This window comes from Hemicordylus capensis, chromosome 2, assembly GCF_027244095.1.
Source record: "Hemicordylus capensis ecotype Gifberg chromosome 2, rHemCap1.1.pri, whole genome shotgun sequence".
Taxonomy (NCBI): domain Eukaryota; kingdom Metazoa; phylum Chordata; class Lepidosauria; order Squamata; family Cordylidae; genus Hemicordylus; species Hemicordylus capensis.
Genome location: NC_069658.1, coordinates 370,337,235 through 370,356,315, shown reverse-complemented (window position 1 = coordinate 370,356,315; position 19,081 = coordinate 370,337,235). Strand labels below are relative to the sequence as shown.

General features: G+C 42.0%; 1 protein-coding gene across 17 annotated transcripts in view; it reads left to right on the top strand.

Moving 5' to 3' along the window:
- The window catches only part of TENM2 (teneurin transmembrane protein 2), a 1,486,671-nt gene that overhangs the window by 673,213 nt on the left and 794,377 nt on the right, over positions 1-19,081 (top strand). For 2 of the 17 annotated variants that reach the window (XM_053288979.1, XM_053288975.1), the window contains exon 1: positions 15,233-15,517. The exons of 13 other annotated variants lie outside the window; for them this stretch is intronic. In XM_053288979.1, coding sequence (XP_053144954.1) covers positions 15,469-15,517 — 49 coding nt within the window. In that variant the 5' untranslated portion in view covers positions 15,233-15,468. Of the gene's footprint in view, positions 1-15,232; positions 15,518-15,743; positions 15,917-19,081 lie in introns of those variants that run through there. 2 more of the 17 variants (XM_053288981.1, XM_053288978.1) reach the window with 1 other exon arrangement.

Below are 19,081 nucleotides of genomic sequence, written 5' to 3'. Positions count from 1 at the left end.
TGGATAGTTGGCTCTTGCTGTGCATAAACATTACAGTAGCATGATGCATGGCCAAAACATATAAACAGTTTGCCATATAGACTAGCCCTATAACATCGAGAGACTCCATGCCATTAACTCCCATGAATGAGAGACAGCGGGATACTGACTGTGTGTACAATGTACAATGGTACTACTCCATGTGTTGAGCCACATACATGGGCATAACCTGGAGCATTTCCTACCCAGAAACATCTCTCAGAGGCTTCCATGTGACTGGGATGTGCAGAACATTTCAAGCTTGACACGTTCCAGTTCACAACAGCCATTTCGAGCCTGTTTCAAGGGTCTGTTTCAAGCTCAGAATGAACCTGTTCCGAGTTGGAACATTTCGAGTGTTCTGAGCACCATCTTGAAGGCTTGTTTTTTTTTCCCTTGCTGACTGGTTTTGGCACTGGCTTCTGATAGGATTGAGATCTCCTTGCTTCTTGGTTGGCTGATCATACAAATCAAGTTAATTTTGTATAACAAGCCAGCCAAAAAGCAAGAAGATCGCAAGCCAGTTGGAAGCCAGTGCCAAAGCGAGTCATCAAGGGGAAAACAGGTCTCCAAAATGGTGCTCAGAACACTTGAAACGTTCCAAGCTTGGCTGAAGTGGTTGTTCTGACAGAACCTTCTGAGCCATTTCCTGTTCCATGCACATCCCTAGCCTGCCATATGAGTAGCCGTATCAATGGTGTTGAATCATACTGCTACAACTACTGTACTGTTTAATGGACTTTTATAGCACCAACAGGGTACTAGGAGTTGTACAGCTTTTATTTTTCCTGTGGTTGCCCCGCGGCTTAGCAGGAAACTCTGGGATCCTTGTTGAGCAGCTCTAGGCAAAAGATTGCCCGTAGGCACAAGACTGCTAATCTGCCATGTTCAGAGACTCCTTCTTATAGTGGTTCCATCCTTTGATGTCCATTTGAGTCTTCTGGATCACAAAAGGCGTTTATTCCTGTTATCCTCTGAATATTGTCTTTTAATTACCAAAAATCTCTCAGGATATTTGGTCAGTTCAGAGAGATCTCAATCTCATCTTCTGTTAGCTGCTATCTTGAAGAGTGGACATAGCCCAAAGCAAATCTGCATCTCTGAGCAAATGAGCCCCCAGATGTGCTAGCCTGGTCCCAAAAGGTGTTAAAAGTCAGGAGTTAGTGGGAGAGTTAGTTCTATTTGTGTGAGACAGCAATTACATTATTTCTTGTGTACCTCTATCTAGTGTCTCAGTGAGTTTCCACAGACGCTGATAACCAATGCTAAATTACCCCTGCCTCTACAAATCATTTACCAGGCAGTCATGAGATTCACCTCAAGTTCAGGCATTTAATTGAACTCTTAATATAAAATGAAATCAGACACAGGCCTATATTTCACATACTTCTGAGTTGGTACCTCTGGTTCTGATATATTGATGTGGACCGTCCATAACAAGGTCCCTCCATTGCCTTGAGAAGGATTATGTACCTTCTGAAACCTTCCGGCTGACAACCCCCCCCCCTTCCCCCAAAAAATCTTCTTCTTTTTAAGATGTCGAGCCCTTTCAGGACAGGATTATTATTTTATTTTTTTTAATGCTGTAAGCCACTCCAAGCCTTTTGGAAAAAGCAGGATGTAAATCTATTAAATAAAAAAACAAATATTAACATTTAGCCTATATCACTGTATAGGCCCACTGGGGAATGAGAAAGAAAACTTATTTTCACGGTTGCTGTGAAGATATGGTGGTGCTTGGAACAGCTGCATTTCCTAGGCAAGAGCTTTTGGCCTCAGGTGAAGTAAGCATCTGCAAGCAGCATAAAAATGCCATTGACAGATAGAGAGGCAGTATCCTTGGTGATTCTAGCCCAATGGAAGGGCCATGGTTGGCTTACTCATGAGGCTGGGTGAGGAGGCCACTTCAGGTAGCAGAACGGCAGTGGTGGGGGTGGCTGATTCTCCTCCACCAGCCTCAGATGCTGGAGAAACTACCACCCTTCTAACGGAGACCTTCACTGCTTGTTGAAGTCCTGCCAGCAGTCGATCTGCAACAATAATATCACTTGAAATGTGAACATCTGTAATACTGTTTCAGTTCAGTAGAGTGTGGAATAGATTATATCAAGTCTGCACAACTTGTGGACTGCCAAGCCAAATGTTACCCACCAGACATATAATGGCCTGGCGCATAGTTGTGCTGCAGAAAATGATAGCAGGAGGCTTATCAAGTCAGTGAGGAGCTACCATACATGGATGGTGAGCTGCATTCAGCTTGGTGGCTCACACCTGGTGAATGCCAGACCTTAGGAACTTCAAGAGCATAGGAACCAAAACAGCAAGAGCACTTTTTTGCCATCCATACAATGCTACAGGTATATTTTTGCGCTAGTTCTAAAACTGCACTTGAGGTGATACTAATTGTTCAGACTTACTCACGCTTACATAATAGCAAACTTTTCCACATGATCTTGTGACGTGAGCTCTGTGTTTGCAGAGGATAAAACTATTGAGGTAGCACTTTCACATTGTCCTTTATCAAATGCATTTCATTTTCTAAATACACCTAAGAAATTCTCTTTTTGGTGTGGACTACAACATGTACTGTTAACTGCTCCATGGTAATTTAATAAATAAATAACCATTGTGATAGAAAAGTAATTTTATGTGTTAGATAAAATACAAAATGGAAAGCGCTTTAAAAAAAATCTGCCTTGCATGATTTATCAGATTCCTTCACCATGACCTTACAGAATGATATCTCTACTCATTAATTCTTCAGAAAGCTTTTAAATCCAGTAAGAAGCAGTGAATGAGAACCAGTGACAGGATAGTATAACTGAATGAAAAGATGAAGGACAATAGAATAGATTGGTTTTAAAGCATCCATTGGTAAACTAATGGTTGTCATAATAGTTGCCCACATTCACTTCCTTTTGCCTTAAAATTTTTTCAAAGAGGTTTATAGTATCATGAATGGAATTTAAAAATAAGACTTGACCTTAGACAACCAAATCCTGATCCTGCTAGGAGTGGTGACCGAGGGAAGTAGGGGAAAGGCAGTGTAAGAAAATAGAAAGTCTGCATTGCTCTGTGCTTGTGCTTTGTCTGAACATAAACCTTTAGAGCTTTCTGCAGATGCAAATATCGTTTGTAATAAGAGGCAGCTATATTGATTTACATTGCAGATGTTTTGTGAAGGTATAGGTCTTGCAGAGACTTGGCCAGATTCTTGTTCTTTTTTATTTCCTTCCCTCTGCTCAATTGCCTCTTGACATGAGATAAGCAGTGAGATATTCTGCAGCAGTGGTTCTTAAAGAAATAGCTACTGTTTCAGGGTCAGAAAGTGGCATCTCAAGAATGCAATGTGTAAATACACGTGTTTTTTGCAGAGAGCAAACCTGGTGGTGAGTAGGTGGGGGGAAACTTTCCACAGTCCAGGGGGATCCAGACCAGGATGCAAGTTCATTACCATGAGGAAAAAATGAAGATAAGTTGTAGCTTGAGGATGTTTATGCTGACTGGTAATTGGCCATCAAGATATGGACATATGCGGTGTCCATATCTTGGAAGGTCTTTACTGACACCAGTTAGAAGAAGAATCAGAAAAGAACCAGCAACATTCTTAACAGTGTGCTGCTAGTGCAGCCCTCCTCTAGAGGATAGATACAGAGAGACTGGCTGCATAGGAAACTCTAGGTTTCTAGATATCTAGAAATATCTAGAGACAGAGATATTTCTTCCTCCGTCTGTAACAGGTTCTCTGAAAAACTTCACCCGTCAGTCAGTCAGTCAGTCAGTCATAACTTTATTGTTCTAACCACAGGTCATAACAAAGAAAAAAGGAAAAATACATACCACAATCACTGTATACATACCACAATCACCATATAGGTAAAGGTAAAGTGTGCCGTCAAGTCGGTGTCGACTCCTGGCAACCGCAGAGCTCTGTGGTTGTCTTTGATAGAATACAGGAGGGGTTTACTATTGCCATCTCCTGCGCAGTATGAGATTATGCCTTTCAGCATATTCCTAGATTGCTGCTGTCCGATATAGATGTTAGGGATGTGCACGGAACCGGCTAGCCCGGTTCGGTTTGAGTCCGGACTAGACTCGAACCAGACTGGTCAAGTTTGGTAGCGGCCCCCATCAAACACCCCACCCCACCCCCGCAGTCCGGTCCAGACCATGGGGGAAGTTCGCAATTTATTTATTTTTTAAAAAAACATTTAAAAAAAATAAAAATACCTGTAGCCCCTTCGGGGGGCTTCCTGTAGGCTGCAGGGGGGGGGGGTGTTCCACGAAGGTTCCCCCTCCCCTCTGCCAGCCTCTGAAATCACCGCCGTGGCCGGGTAAAGGGTCTATTTTCTGCCCGTTAGGGCCTCCGTAACTGCGTGCATGCGTAAATGTCCTCTGCGAGGCCTGGCATGGCCCACGGCCTCGCAGAGGTCATTTGCTCATGCGCAGTGGCCATTTTGTTTTGGCCTCACAAAGGCCATTTATGCATGTGTGGCAGCAGCCAAAATGGCCACCATGTGCAGTTACGGATGTCCAAAGAGGCCAAAAATAGTCCCTTTACCCAGCCGTGGCAGTTATTTCAGAGGCCAGCCGGGGGAGGGGGAACCTTCATGGGTTCCCACATGGCCTACAGGAAGCCCCTCAAAGGGGCTTCAGGTATTTTATTTTTATTTATTTTAAAAAAAAAATTCGCGGACTTGTCTGGAGGTTCGGTTCCGGTCCAGATGGAACCAGGGAGGGTTTGGTTCGATCCCAACCCCCCAAACTTCCAGACCGGTCCGCACATCCCTAATAGATGTTTCCCATATACCTCAAGTTAATCATCCTAACGTTTATATCTGAGTTAATCATTAGGAATCTCAGAGTTCCTTAGATTTGGTTTGAATTTCCTGTGTGCAGTTACAGGTATGGCAGCCACTGGCAGTTAGCGAGTGGGATAAGCACCACAATCAGGGACACTGAGGACACAGTGAAAACCAGTGCTCTGCTGATATTATTTACAGTATTCAGAGGATATGTATGTAAATTAGTTAGGCCTCTGGTCTCCAGAGTGCATAGTGGAACACATACCAGATGAGCAATATGTAAAGAGTTTTGTCATACATACTTGTGATACTGCCATGTCCGGCTATAAAAACAAATCAGGCAACCAGAAATGCAGAAAGGTTTAAGCAAATGGAACTAAAAGAACCCAATGGACAGACAATCCAGTTGTCCAAAATGGAGAATGCCTTTCTTGATTTTGGAATCAAACAAATAATTGTGATGGAATTGAGGGTCATGTTAAAGTTGGTACCAGGCCCACAGAAATGATGCTTGGGCAGTGACTCTGTAATTCTTGGCTGTTGGTGGCTGGAGAAGGGGCAAGTCAGAAATATGTATAAGAATGCACATGTATGAGAATATATAGATGATCATCGCAGATCCATTGAGTGTCTCACAGTTATCCAGAGCTGCTGGGCCAAATGGACAGGCCCAGCAGTTGCTCTGTCTGCCACCGGTGGGGGAGGAGGTGAGGTGAGGCCTGCTCAGCTCACCCCCCAGCCCATCCCTCGGCTGCACACGTTGGCTTAAATTAAGCAAAAACAAAACAAAACAACCCTAGGTGTACAGTACAGCAGGGCATCAGCGGGCCGGGCACAGGATGGCTGAAGGAGGCCCCACTGGCCATTTGGAAGACCCCTGGACCTTGGAAGCCATGGACTGTGGCCCCAATGTCCAGGAGTAAGAGCACCACTGCTCAAACCACATACTTCACCAAATAGTAATGATGCTGATAAATTCAGCACTACTACTAACTAACAGGAATAAGGATTTCATGATCAGACTCACACATTGCATACTTAAGTTTAAGATTGTGTGTCCAAGCTCCCTACTATTGAAGTCCATAAACTCTCTCTAAACATGTTTTTAAATTTTCTTATTAATATGAATTGACATGTAAATGTGGTAAAAGCAAGAAATCAAATGAATTCATCATAAAGATTCTATCCATTTTATGATAAAATAGAAGATTTTTTTCTTGTTCTTCAAGACAAGGGCCCTGAAATATCCACTGAGTACTGTACATTAAGACGTGTGTCGTGTGTGTGTGTGTGTGTGTGTGTGTGTGTGTGTGTGTGTGTGTGTGTGTGTGAGAGAGAGAGAGAGAGAGAGAGAGAACTCTAACGTATTTTACAGTGAAGTTCATAGCTCTTTCTCCCAGCTTCCAGAGGTTTTTAGTTATTCAGCAATTGAAAATTGCAGTTTATCCCAGGTTTCATAAATGACAGTCAGATTATTATGAAAAGAGCTTGCTGATAAGTAAGGTTTTGAATTGCTTCTATGATTGCTATAGGTAGGATATACTGGAAAATGGCAGCAGCTGCAGTAAACTGTCTTGGTGTTTTTAAAAAAATCTTACAAATAAAATCTGTAACACTGAATTTCTTTGCTTATGAATGTCAGAAACTGTGTTTACTGTAAAGCTTCTGCTCTGATGCTTCTGAATTTACAGTGTTGGAAAACATTCATAATAACTACCAAATAGTTCACCAATGCCTGTATTCAACTGAGTGGAAGAGACAGTATATACTCAGTCATCAACTTTCACTGGAGCTAAATCTAGTGATTCTACAGGGGAAAGTAAATATTTGAAGAAATACAAACTTTTTGTGATTTAATGTCATTCTTCCTCTGCACGATGTTGCCATTTTTTTTACATGATAGGTTACTTTCTACAGACATTTATGAGAAATCTTGTGATTAAAAATGTATGATTCAGTACTGTGATCTTATGCCACATATTTTATAGCTACAGTATATGAATTTTTAAATAAAAGCCTGAATTTTCATTGGGTTAGTTAGTTGATATTAGTATAAAACTCTAACACAATTCACCAAAAATTATGTAATTGGGCACCCTTAAGACCACCTAATGGCGCAGCAGGAAATGACTTGACTAGCAAGCCAGAAGTTGCCAGTTCAAATCCCTGCTGGCATGTTTCCCATAGTTTTCCAGACTATGGGAAACACCTATATCGGGCAGCAGCAATATAGGAAGATGCTGAAAGGCATCATCTCATACTGCGTGGGAGATGGCAATGGTAAACCCCTCCACAGGGTTCTGTGGTCGCCAGGACTCGACACCAACTCGACAGCACACTTTACCTTTAAGACAGAAATATAGTTTAGTTTGTTAAACCTTTGTTTGAATGCAGCGGTAGAAGGGTATTTTGTAGGGTAGAACTGGAGGGTGAAGGGTAAAACTGGGGTCGAAGTGTAGAAGTGGGGTAGGGTAGAACTGGAGGGTGAAGTTTTAAATCCTCCTTTGCCAGTTGATTCTCCTTTGAAAATGACAGCTTCAGATCATTTCCCTCCACAGAAGATTTCTGACACTGGAGCTGGTTAGAAAGAAAAACATTAAAATGACCTAGGGGTATGAGTAATTTGGCTGATGAAGGATTAAGGACCCTCTTCTGCTTGGTAATTCTCCATTAGAAGTGGCCAGCATATGCCTTTTAACATGAAAAAACCACTGGTTTTCCAATCCATTTTATGGTTGTGCACAGAAAAGGCGCAGGAGGGTTCAAAGGCGGGGGGTGGTGGTGGTTTTAAAGGTGGGGAGGGTGCACTTGTTACAGACCAGGCCTGACTTATATACTAAATATGCTCCTTAGCCAGTATACAAAATAGGTCTGGACCAAGTTCTTTTATATTAGTGACCATGTGTGATCTGGACGCATGGAAGAAGGAGATCAAACCAATCCTCAAAGAGTTCAATGGGCTTTATTGAGTATAAAAAACTAATCTAGCAAAGCAGAAAGCAGAACCCTCTATCAATATTAGCAACAGTATTTAAACAGAACATCCTAACCAGTACCAATATTCACCCGTGTGCCTAACTAACATATGTGTGTGCAATTAAATCTTCCTAGAGCCTAATACAATTCAGATACAGGCGGAAAAGTGGGGGGTGGGGTTGAGAGAGGCTGAGGGCTGGCATGGTTTTGGAATTAGTAGGGGAAAAGAAGGGGGGGAAGGAGAAGGAGGGGGAAAGGATGGAGGGACCCAAGGCTTGCAGCATATTTACCCAGGACCAGAGACTTCTCATCAGCTGAAGGAGTGAGGCACTTGGCTGGAGACAGGAGTTGTTGTAGTGCTCAGATCATGGCTGAGAGCCGGAGCACCATGGCTGGGGAGTCTTGACTTTCTCACTGCGCAGTAGAAGTCACAGACAGCCTCTGACCATGGGCGGAGTTCCTGCTTGTTGCCTCACGGTTTAGCAGCAAACTCTGGGATCGCTCGTGAGCAAATCTTGTTGTGCGCACAAGAACTGCTAAACTCTCTGTCTAATCGCCTCATTCTTATAGTGTATTTCTCTTTGAACTCTCATAGATCTATTCAAAATCTCATCTTTTCCTGGGTCCCCCAAAAAGGTGAAAACTCGCTGCTACTTCTTTTTTAATTATTCAGGATGTTGGCCAGTCCAGAGAGTTCTCAATCCCAACTTCTGTAAACTGTGTGCTCAGAAGGGAGGAGGGGACATTGCCCAAGGCACATCTGCAAATTACATCTTGCCAGTCTGGCAGTCTGGCCCCAAAAGGTGTTAAAATTCAGGAGTTAGTAAGAGAATTGATCCTATTTGGTGTGAGACAGCCATTATATTATTTCTTGTGTATCTCTACCTAGTGTTTTTCTTGTAGTTGAAAACTACAAGAGAATATTTAAAGTAACATGAAAAAGGTGTGTGAGACATTCAATACATTTGTAGCATCAGTGAGGTAAGATTTGAAGTCTACAGGCGGATCTCTGTTGGACCTCTATAGAGAGCAGTTGAGTTAATCACTGACATTAACACAAACTTCTGCAGCAGGAAAGAGGCGTTCAGCCCCTGGCCTCTTCCACAGACATCAGTTGCATTTTAGCATATGAGTAGCCCAGGCCAAGCCTTTGTGTTCTCCTTGCATATCCATTTTTACAAAACAATACTGGATTGCCTCCTCCCTTCACAGAGCAGGGAGCAGTATGCCAGTTCACCTCAAGTTCAGGTATCATTTCATTTCGTAATATAAAATGGAATCAGACACAGGCCTATACTTCTGAGCTGGTACCTCTGGTTCTGATAGGTTATAGACTGTTCATAACATACTCCCCACCAGTGCTCCATTGTAAACCAGTCCCCCCAATGACGCTCCATTGTAAACCGGTCCGGTGGGGGAGCACCATACCTCCCTGATGCCTTGTCCCCTCATCGGACCAGAAGCGGAAGTACCCAGTGTGTGTGTGCACATCAGGCACTTGTGTGCACACGTCACACTCGGTTGCATGCCGGGTACTTCCGCTTACTTCCGGTACAATGAGGGGATGGGGCGGCAGGGAGGTATGTTGCCACCCCACCAGACTAGTTTACAATGGAGCGCTGGTGGGGGGAAAGCGGTGGGGTGGTGGTGGTGATGGCACCCTGCCCTGCTTTTTAAGTCATCCTCTGGCCTTCCAATTGGCAGAACTGTCAGTTGTTCAAACTGGTTCGGAGCCCCTTTATGGCACATTCCTTATCCAATCCATGTTTGGATTGGGAAACGTGTTTTCCTCGTGTCATCAGTGAACTAAGGAGTAGTAGAAGTTCTGCTATTTCTTCAGAAGAAATAGCAGGAAAGAATATTTGCAGAATCAACAGTTGTATTCAAAGTAAGCTTAGGAAAAAATTATGTTCCTGCTGCCATCTGTCTCCACCCCTTTTTCTATTACTAAACAAATATGTAAAGCAAAAGGCATCATGCACAGATTCTGTGTCATGCAATTGAAATAATTTTAGTACCACCAGGTAATTATACACATTACAGTTATTTGGTACATATTTTCAAGTTGGGGCCAAATCACACACAGCAAAGAGCATACTTTTACACTTTTGGCGGGGAAAAAGGGTTGTGTAATTATAATCCCTATGGCAGACTGATTCCTTGTCTTTGAGTTCTTTATTTATTTATTTGCCCCAATGTACTATTTCATTTCAGTTGCTTATCAATATACAATACTAAAACAGAAAACTTGGTGTCATTTTCTTTCTGTGTGTGTCTGTGAGTGTGACAGAGAGAGAGAGAGAGTGTGTGTGTGTGTGTGTGTGTGTGTGTGTGTGTGTGTGTGTGAGAGAGAGAGAGAGAGAGAGAGAGAGAGAGAGAGAGAGAGAGAGAGAGCGCGAGCAATATATGAAAAACAGCTGCCTTTGGGTAAAATGCAAGCCCTCAGCACTTTTTAAAAAAAAGAACATATAGACATGCAATTTGTACTGCAAATAACATTCCCAGTGTTCAGGTTAATGAGCATTTATTATCTGTCACATTACCTTTCCGGTTAGAATATATATTAGTCAAGCAACTTGACCAAAAGATAAACAAGAGAAAGAATACAAAACATGTTATTGTGGTCTTTGTTACTATTATTGGTTGATTCAACTTGTTTAAAGAAGTAGCTGGGGATTCTGGGATTTCCCATCAACAGGGGGAGAATTAGGTTTAAATAACTGAATCCTTACTTCATGGCATTTACCTGGGGCCATGTACTTTGCATAGTCAGATGGTTAAATTTGGCTTTCAAGTATGCAGCCAGGGCTCAGTATCTATCTATTGCTGTGAATAAATGCCACTTCTTACACTGTCACAGGCAGTCACTACTCCAGTTGAATAATAATAATGAGATATCATGCTGTTGGGCATTGCAGAGGTACATTTTGCCCAATGAAACTGGTTCATTGGTCAGCACTGAGGTTAAGAAACTAGCAGAAATCTGTTCTAGTGTTAAAACTAGCAAATATTCCTGTGCATTTTGCAAATTATATATTTGATCAGCCTAACCCCCTACATTTGGAGGGGTTTACATATCACAGCATCAGTCCATAAAAAGAAATGAGAGGGCTTATAGTTGGTAAGAGAAAGGAAGGGGAAGCAGGAGGTCTTTCTCTTAAGTGTTAAACTCGCCTTATAATTGGCTTTGCTAAGGTGATGGCGAGAGAAAGCTTTGATTAGTTGTTTCCCTAGAGCTAAGGAAACTTATATGAGGCTTGGGCTTGAAACCAATTATTTACATTTCCATGGAAAATGTCATTATTAGTAAATGTTGCTCTGTAATAGTTATTCTAATGTGTTGTGGGATGACTTTTGCATGGCTCAGTAAAGAGAATGTTGGAGAATTTTTTTAAAACTCAAAGCACATTTAAAGAAGAAAACATAATGTGCACATATTCACATTACCTCTAACTACTTTGGGTCAGTTTATATATCCTCCTCTCCTTCTTCACAAGGATAATTTTCTACTCCAACTAAAGGTTTTTTAAAACTGTTGAAACAGTAGCTATATTGGACTGGTAGCCTTCAACCCTGGTGACAAGCTTCCATATGCAAATGAAGAATCCATATAGGCACCTGGTTTTAAATATGTGAGGAGCCCCTCAGACTTCCATGACTTAGGTTGCTGTAAAGTGCTGCCTAAAACACTATCCATGATTTAGATCAAATAGACTTAAATGAAGATTACCCTGGTTATAAGGGATGCTGGATGTCTTACTCTCTAACTAGGAAGCCAGTGTGGTACAGTGGTTAGAGTGTTGGACTAGGACCGGGGAGACTTGAGTTCAAATCCTCATTCAGCCATGAAACTAACCGGGTATCTCTGGGCCAGTCATGTGTCTTTCAGCCTAACCTATCACACGAGGTTGTTGTAAGGATAAACATAACCACTCTGGGCTGCTTGGAGGAAGAGTGGGATATACATATAAAGAATTCAAATTAAATTTAAAATTAATCTAGATATATAGTTTGTTGGTAGTTTCTTTTTTCTGTCTTCTTTTCTTTTTCTTTTTTTGGAAGGGATCTGTTTATGCTAATTCTTGATTTAGGGAATTAATGATAATTCTTGATTTATGCTCATTATTGATCTAGGGACACACCACAGTGAAAAACCTTTTTAAAAGACTTTATATGGGGTGGGAACCCAGATGTTCAAGAATTCAAAAGGCATGACCTTCTCTGCAATCTTGTACCCATCAGCCATCAAATGGAGCAGGATTAGGCCCACATTGTGGTTAAAACAGCAGAGGATTATTTTGCCTGGAGCACTAGAAAATTCACATTGGTTATTAAGTTCATTCACTGTGGGCAGGTTCACACAATCCACCAGAAGTAAGGACAGTAAGGAAAACAACAGTTGATTGTAGCATGAGCTTTTGAAGGCTATCTCCATCAGATGCATGAAGCAGTGTTCCATGTAACAAGGATTCCCAGATATTATTGACTATAACTCCCACAATCTGTAGCCAAAGGCCTGGGAATGCTGGGAGTTGTAGTCAACAATCTGGAAATATTGGCATTAAGTCTTTTTCTCAGTTGGCAGGGTGTGTGTGTATGCACATTTTATGTATATGTGTGCACACACACACACACACACAAGAAAATTATTATTACAGTATTACTATTATTTATATACTGCTTTTCAACAAAAAATTCTCAGATCGGTTTACATAGAAAAATTATTTTAAAAATGGTTCCCTGTACCGACAGGACTTGCACAAGGTAAACACAAGGAACACAAGGTAAACACCAGCATCAGCTACCAGAAGGATGCTGTGCTGGGGTTGAATAAGGCAGTTGCACTGCTCCTACTTATAAAGAGAATCTTCACTTTGAAAAGTGCCTCTTTGCTAATTTAGCAGGGATGAGAAAAAAAGAAATATATAAACAGTAGAGTCAAATAGCCATGTAATACGAGAAGTTCATGGCCATTTGACCTTAGTGTTCACATATACCAATGTATATACCTGACAATGGAAAATAATATGTGATTTATCTGATAATATCAACTTAAGTCCATGAAAACCTATGCTGCAGTAGATTTGTTCATCTTTAAGGTGTCATAAGACTCTTAGTTGCTCTTTTCTTTCCATATGGCTGCAGTCACTGTATTCACTACAGATGACTATCTGAATCTACCCACTTGTAATCCGCTCCAGTAAGACAGATGAGACATTTGGTTTCTTCTTCTTTGCTCTCTCTCTCTGCATCATTCTGTATATTGTGTAAGTATCATTTGAATCAAAGGTCTTCTAATATCACCTCTGTGGTTAACTTAAGAAAATACTGGGTTGTCCCCTGGATAGGCAGGCACAGACACAAGAGATTAGCCCAAGTCCAAAGAGCATATTGATTCAAGGTACACGTATTTCAGTTTTATATTTTTAATGAGGTATATTGAGTTCGTTCACATTTGCTGTTTGTCACAGGACTTGGTTATATATATATTTATATATATATATATATATATATACACACACACACACACACACACACACACACCATTCAATTTCTTATCAGCTGATGAGTCATATCTTCATCTATGATCTTTTATTTGTGAGAGTCACTTCATACATGTAAATCACCACAGTTCCCTACTCCACATGCTTTTGGCACCACAGATTGTGTCCTGCTTGCTTTCAGAACCCAGAAGATGAATGACTATGATGCACTTTCTGTGAGTCTTCCCTTGCAGATGAGTCAGAAGCTGCAGCTGGTGCAAAATGCTACAGCCCGCCTCTTGATAAATATGGTAAATAAACATTCAACCAGTTGTGTGGCAACTGAATTCTTCTGGACCTAATTCAAGGTGCTGGTATTTTCTTTTAAAGGCCAACAAATATCGGAGACTGTTTCTCCTTAAGTGAGCCCCCCATGCCATTATTAGGCCCTCTTCTACTTACCCTTCCTATTTGAGTTAAAAAGCATCAAAAGTCATCACCAAGCAGGACTTTTATTGCATTTGCCTTGAGCTCCTGGAATTACCTCCACATGGAGGTCAGGACTAGCTTCTCTCTTATTGCCAATCTGAAAGAGCAAGAAGGTCCACTTATTTGTATTGGCTTTTGGAAACTGCCTTGGTAGGGGGTGGCTCTGAATCACTGTGCTTTGGCTTCTGGGCTTTTTCTGTTGTGGCCATGTTTTTATTGCTTTAACAACTAAGATTTATATTGTTTTAAACTTCCTTAAGTGGGCAGTATATAAATATTTAAAATAAACATACATGTGTGAACCAATCCACAATATATATATTTTAAAGAAAGCATGTTCTATGACTCTCTTTGATAGCACCAGCTTGGTATGCACAGAAGGAACCTGGGCTATTGGCAGGCTGTTGCTCTAGATCCCCAGCTTTCCTTCTAGTTTTAGTAAATAAGGAAAAGGGGTTATGTGATCAATAGGTGTAGGAGTCTGCTGCATAATAAATGGGAATCTCACTTGTTTTGAAATGTGGTTTATGGTGCAAATCTGAAATTCTCCTCCATCTAGTTCTGAAACAAATTACCACTCATATTTCTCAATTGTAAATCCAATCTAATGGTTGACTGGTTTATCATGTTGTTAGCCCTTGATCACAACTCCCCACCACTATTGTTATTTCCAAGTAAAAAATAACAGTGTGAACAGAGGGGAATGTCTATCATACCTTCTTTCTGAAACACAGATTCAGCAGTGTTAATTTTGTGGTGGCGGTTGTTGTTGTTACCGTGCAAATTCAATTAGCGGCATTAAGCATTTGTTCAGGCTTTTGTTTACCAGTGGCAGTTTGTCAGTAGTTATAAGTAGAGTCCCATCTGCCAGTTAAAGTACACGGTAAACCTGAGGTAGAAACGAGCGGCTTGCTTCGTGCGGGTGGCGGAGAGGCAGTCCGCATGAATCTGTGAAGGAAGCGGCATACCTGCATTCTAGGAAGATTTCCCGCCCCCGCCGCCCTTTAACGCGGGGCATGCCTAGCTCTGCTCAGGAGGAGACGCCGGTGAGGAGGGCAGAAGCACCATCACCACCCCCCCACAGGGTGCCTCTCGCTCGGCGTCCAAACCGAGGAGACCCCGGAACGTGCTGCCGAATGTGAGGCGGGGGAGGGGGCGAGGGGGGAGTCATGTCATGCTCAGTGCGAGGTAAACAGAAACTGCTCGCTGCCTTTGCCGCCTTCTGCAGGCGCTCTCCTTGGCACTCCTGCGTCTTGCTTGCCTGCTTCTCCTCCTCCTCCTCCTCCTGGGCTCTGCCTCTCTCCCCCATTGTTCTTCTCCCCCTCTTCGCCTCGTCTTTGATGCACATACGTTGTCACATTCCATTGACTCTCCCCTCTCCTCTCTTCTCCTTCCTTCCATCCACTCACGCCTAGCGGTGTTTTAAGCCAGAGCTAGCAGGCGCAGCAGCCTCTCCGGCGAGTTTGAGTCATGTGTGAAGCGCAGTTTGATCGAGCGCTCCTTTCCTGCCTTTTCACTCTTGCGGCGGGAGATTAATAGGTGGCGTCACTTGGCTCCCCTGCTCCTTCCCGCAGGAGGGACTTAAAAGGGACAACAAAAACTAATCACTTTCGCGGAGAAGATTTCTGGCGGAAAAAGGGGGACCTGCTCGCCGTGCAAGCTGCGAGCGGCGGCGGCCAGGACTGGGCGGGCTAGAGATGCTTCATCCTGCTAACAAGGGAAGGAAGGCTTCTTCGACCGAGGCAGGTAAGAAGTGCCGGGCTCGGAGACTCGCGGAATCCCAGCGGCAGCTTGTAGTCGCGCTGCAGCAGCAGCAGCAGCAGCAGCCGCCCCGGATCGCAGCTTCCGTGGTGGGCAGCAGGGAGCTGGTGGTGGTCGCGCCCGCGCTCTTTTGTTTGCGACGAGAAAGTACCTCTGGTGGTGGTGGTGGTGGTCGTCGTGTTGACGGACTGGAGCGTGGTGCGACAGACTCACTCAGTGGCAAAGGGGCTTGTGCGGGAGCTGCGTAGGCAAGGCATGGCTTTCTTGCCGTTTCCTTTCCGCGGTGGGCTGAAGAGCAATGCCGTGGGGCAGAAGGTTAAGCCCAGTGCTTAAGGACGTGCGTCTCGGCTCCGAATTGCAGCCCCGGGGCTCGCCAGTTTCCAGGTAGCGGGCATTCTGCAGTTGCTTGCCCATTCGTCTTAAGAGCTTTCCAGGAGGGATTTGGTCTGTGGCTGTGCGTGGTCAGTTCAGGCTAGATGGGAGTGATGCTGTTTCTTGCCCAGCAGCACCGGGAAACGATGCGAGCCCTTCAGAAGTGCTATGCAGCCCTTGGCATGTTATGCTTGGCAATACACAGGCACGAAGTACTATCCCCAGTTAAATGTGGGACCAAGCCCAGATTAAAAGCAGCCAGATCGAGTAAGCCCTCATCGTATAAAACGAGTGCCTTAATGTCAACTGTCAAATGGAGTTAACTCTGAAAGTGCTGTCTACAAGCGCACCTGGGTTATAATAAAGGGCTTCCTGTATAACAGCTACCCAGAGAGAGGCTAATTATCAGCCCCAAGGTCTGAACTTTGGACTGGCCAATATGAAATACAATTACGTACCTTACAATGGCCCTGCTTTTTGTAGCTAGGCCCTTAATTTTGCAAGGAGTGGGATATGTAGGACAGAAAGGCAAAAAGTAATTTCACAATTAAATTTACCAGCTACATGCTGCTTAATTGCTTTTGTAAAGTTTGCAGCTGCCAGGATGTTTAGCAGTTTGGGAGTCCTCCTTTAAAGTCCTCATCTGCATTTTGAATTACTTACATATGTCCATGGTAGTTTTTAGTGTGAGAATTCTCCAATCCTTACACTATTCTTGATACAGATCTGTGGAATTCTATATGCAGCTGGTGTCTCTCCTCCCCCCCCCCCCGGTTTCCACTTCCCTCTTTATAAGATCTGGAGATCTCTTTAAAATAAATGTATTAAAGAATTAAAAGAGGATACCTTTAATGCCACTTGAGGTCTTATTAAGATTATAACTGCAAACTAAAACATTAATTATGGAAGAAAAAAAGTTATGGTAGTGCCTTTCCTAGAATAGACCTTATTTGCAGGTAGACAATAGCATTACGTGACTTGGAACACATGGAATAAAAATTAATATTTTAAACATTTTTTGTGTGATATAGGTATATGCTGATGATTCCTAGCTGCTCACAAATACTTAAGTGCACATCACATACCTTGTGGTATAATAACAACAGCTTTTGCAAGATATGTAGCAGTGAACCACAGTGCCTCTGTGAATAGAATCAAACCCCTAGGGAGTCTGATTCCCATGCTAACATCTGTATGAAACCTGTCATTTAAGACAAGCAAATAAAGAATTGCAATACAGAATGGGTGACAATCAGAATGCATTATAGATTGAACACATTGCCAAATTTGAAAAGTTGTGTATAGCTTATTGTACTTTAAAACCCTGAACAGGATTTGATGCACTAGTTACTACTTTAAATTTCTTTTTGTTTTTAATTTATTTTGTCAAAAGCTACTTTTATTTTTCTCCTGAATTACCTTTATGTCAGTTTAAACACAGCTAAAGAAGAAGGGAGGTGATCTTGGATCTCTATTTACAAGAAACTTTAAAGACCTGACCCTCTGTTATTCAGATCCTAGTTTTTTAAATGGATATTTTTACACTGTCATTCTAGCATTAATACAATAAAAGCTAACTGAAAATAAGTAGTGCATGTTCCACATATGTCTTAAAAATTCATATCCGGAAGGTTAAATGCTTTTGACATTTCTACATTGCTAGTTTAAACCAATGGCAATAGTAAAGACTGTTTCCAAACCAAATTTCAGTTCATTCATAGCTCTCCTACTCTCTCCTCCCCCATCCACATTTGGCAGATGCTAACTTGCTTCTTCTCAACATTAACAGTGTGATTAATATGAATTGAAGCATTTTACAGATAATCCAGTAGATGCTGCTGTAGAGCAAAGGAAACATCATTTTATTTGTTAAGGGAGAGGAGGAGAGAGCAGTGCAATGGGAATATAAAAACCCAAGAAAAAAACATCTTAAACATTGCTGATACTGCGTATGTAGGCTGCTGATTGAAGAGTAATGTGAGATCATTACATTTTCATACCATTCTATAGGGTGTTATTAAAGCTGAAGCCACACTTGCTGGAATGATCACAGTTCTGCTAGGCATATAGCACGTCTGCTATTTTAAATTGTAAAATCAGTTTACTGTACATTACTATGCAGAACATTTCATCACTGAATACTAAAGCCCTTTAACATGCAAATTTTCTAAGAGGAAGAGCTGAAACGGCAGGCTCTTAAAAGAATAATGCCCAGATTCATTATAAAAATGTACACCGGTTGCCAATGCACAGTATAATATTGAGAAATTAAAAATCTGCAGCCCCTAAATTAATTGAACTGAAATCTACTAACGGTTGTCTTCCTGGTGAAAATTAAGTGCTTAACAGAGTAGTCTGTAAAATAATCGGAAAGCATAAATTGCTAGCTGGTAAAGATCCATATTAAAAATGATACTATAAGATTGTCAGTGGTACAGAAAATGAAATAATACACAAAAAAGGCAGATTTCCTTTGTGGAAAAGAGTAACCTTAAGTGGACAGTGAACAAAGTTGTGTATTCCATGCTCTGCTGTCTTATACTACAAATCCTGTGCTAGCCATCAGTGATAACATGACAAAGCAGACCCAAAGGAACCCAGAGTTTTTGTATACAGCCACTTACACTGATGCAATTTCAGGCAACCACTGACCTCTATCTGTGGGAATACTTATTTTTGGCAGTGATCACTAAACCATCAAATTCCAGATTCAAAACAGTGTAGAACTGTTTCAAATATAGAAGAGGCATAGGACACTTAAATATAATAACCTATTAGTTTTCTAAGCTGCACTTTGCAATTCCCAGTTCTGTGTAGTTAACAGCTTTCAGGAACTTTTTGGATTCAAAGTCTTTGGTAGAATCAGTTGTTTGATCACAGATAGCATCATCTTGATTGTGCACAAATACCAAAGGCTCCCCCTACCCCATTATAGTACTCTTTAAAACATTAACATGTTCTCCCCTCCCTGCCCCCCATAAGTGTTAACTGAAATGTGTATATATTGGTAGGGCTAGGGATTGCAAATATCAAAACTGTTTGCGTCATAGTTTGCCATTTAAGCTCTGTTAGAGCTTTTAACACCAATCTGCAATCAGTACATAATCATGTACATAATTGCAGGAGGTTAGTTTTATTACAAAACCCAATGAATTTACTGAGGACTGCATTCAATTT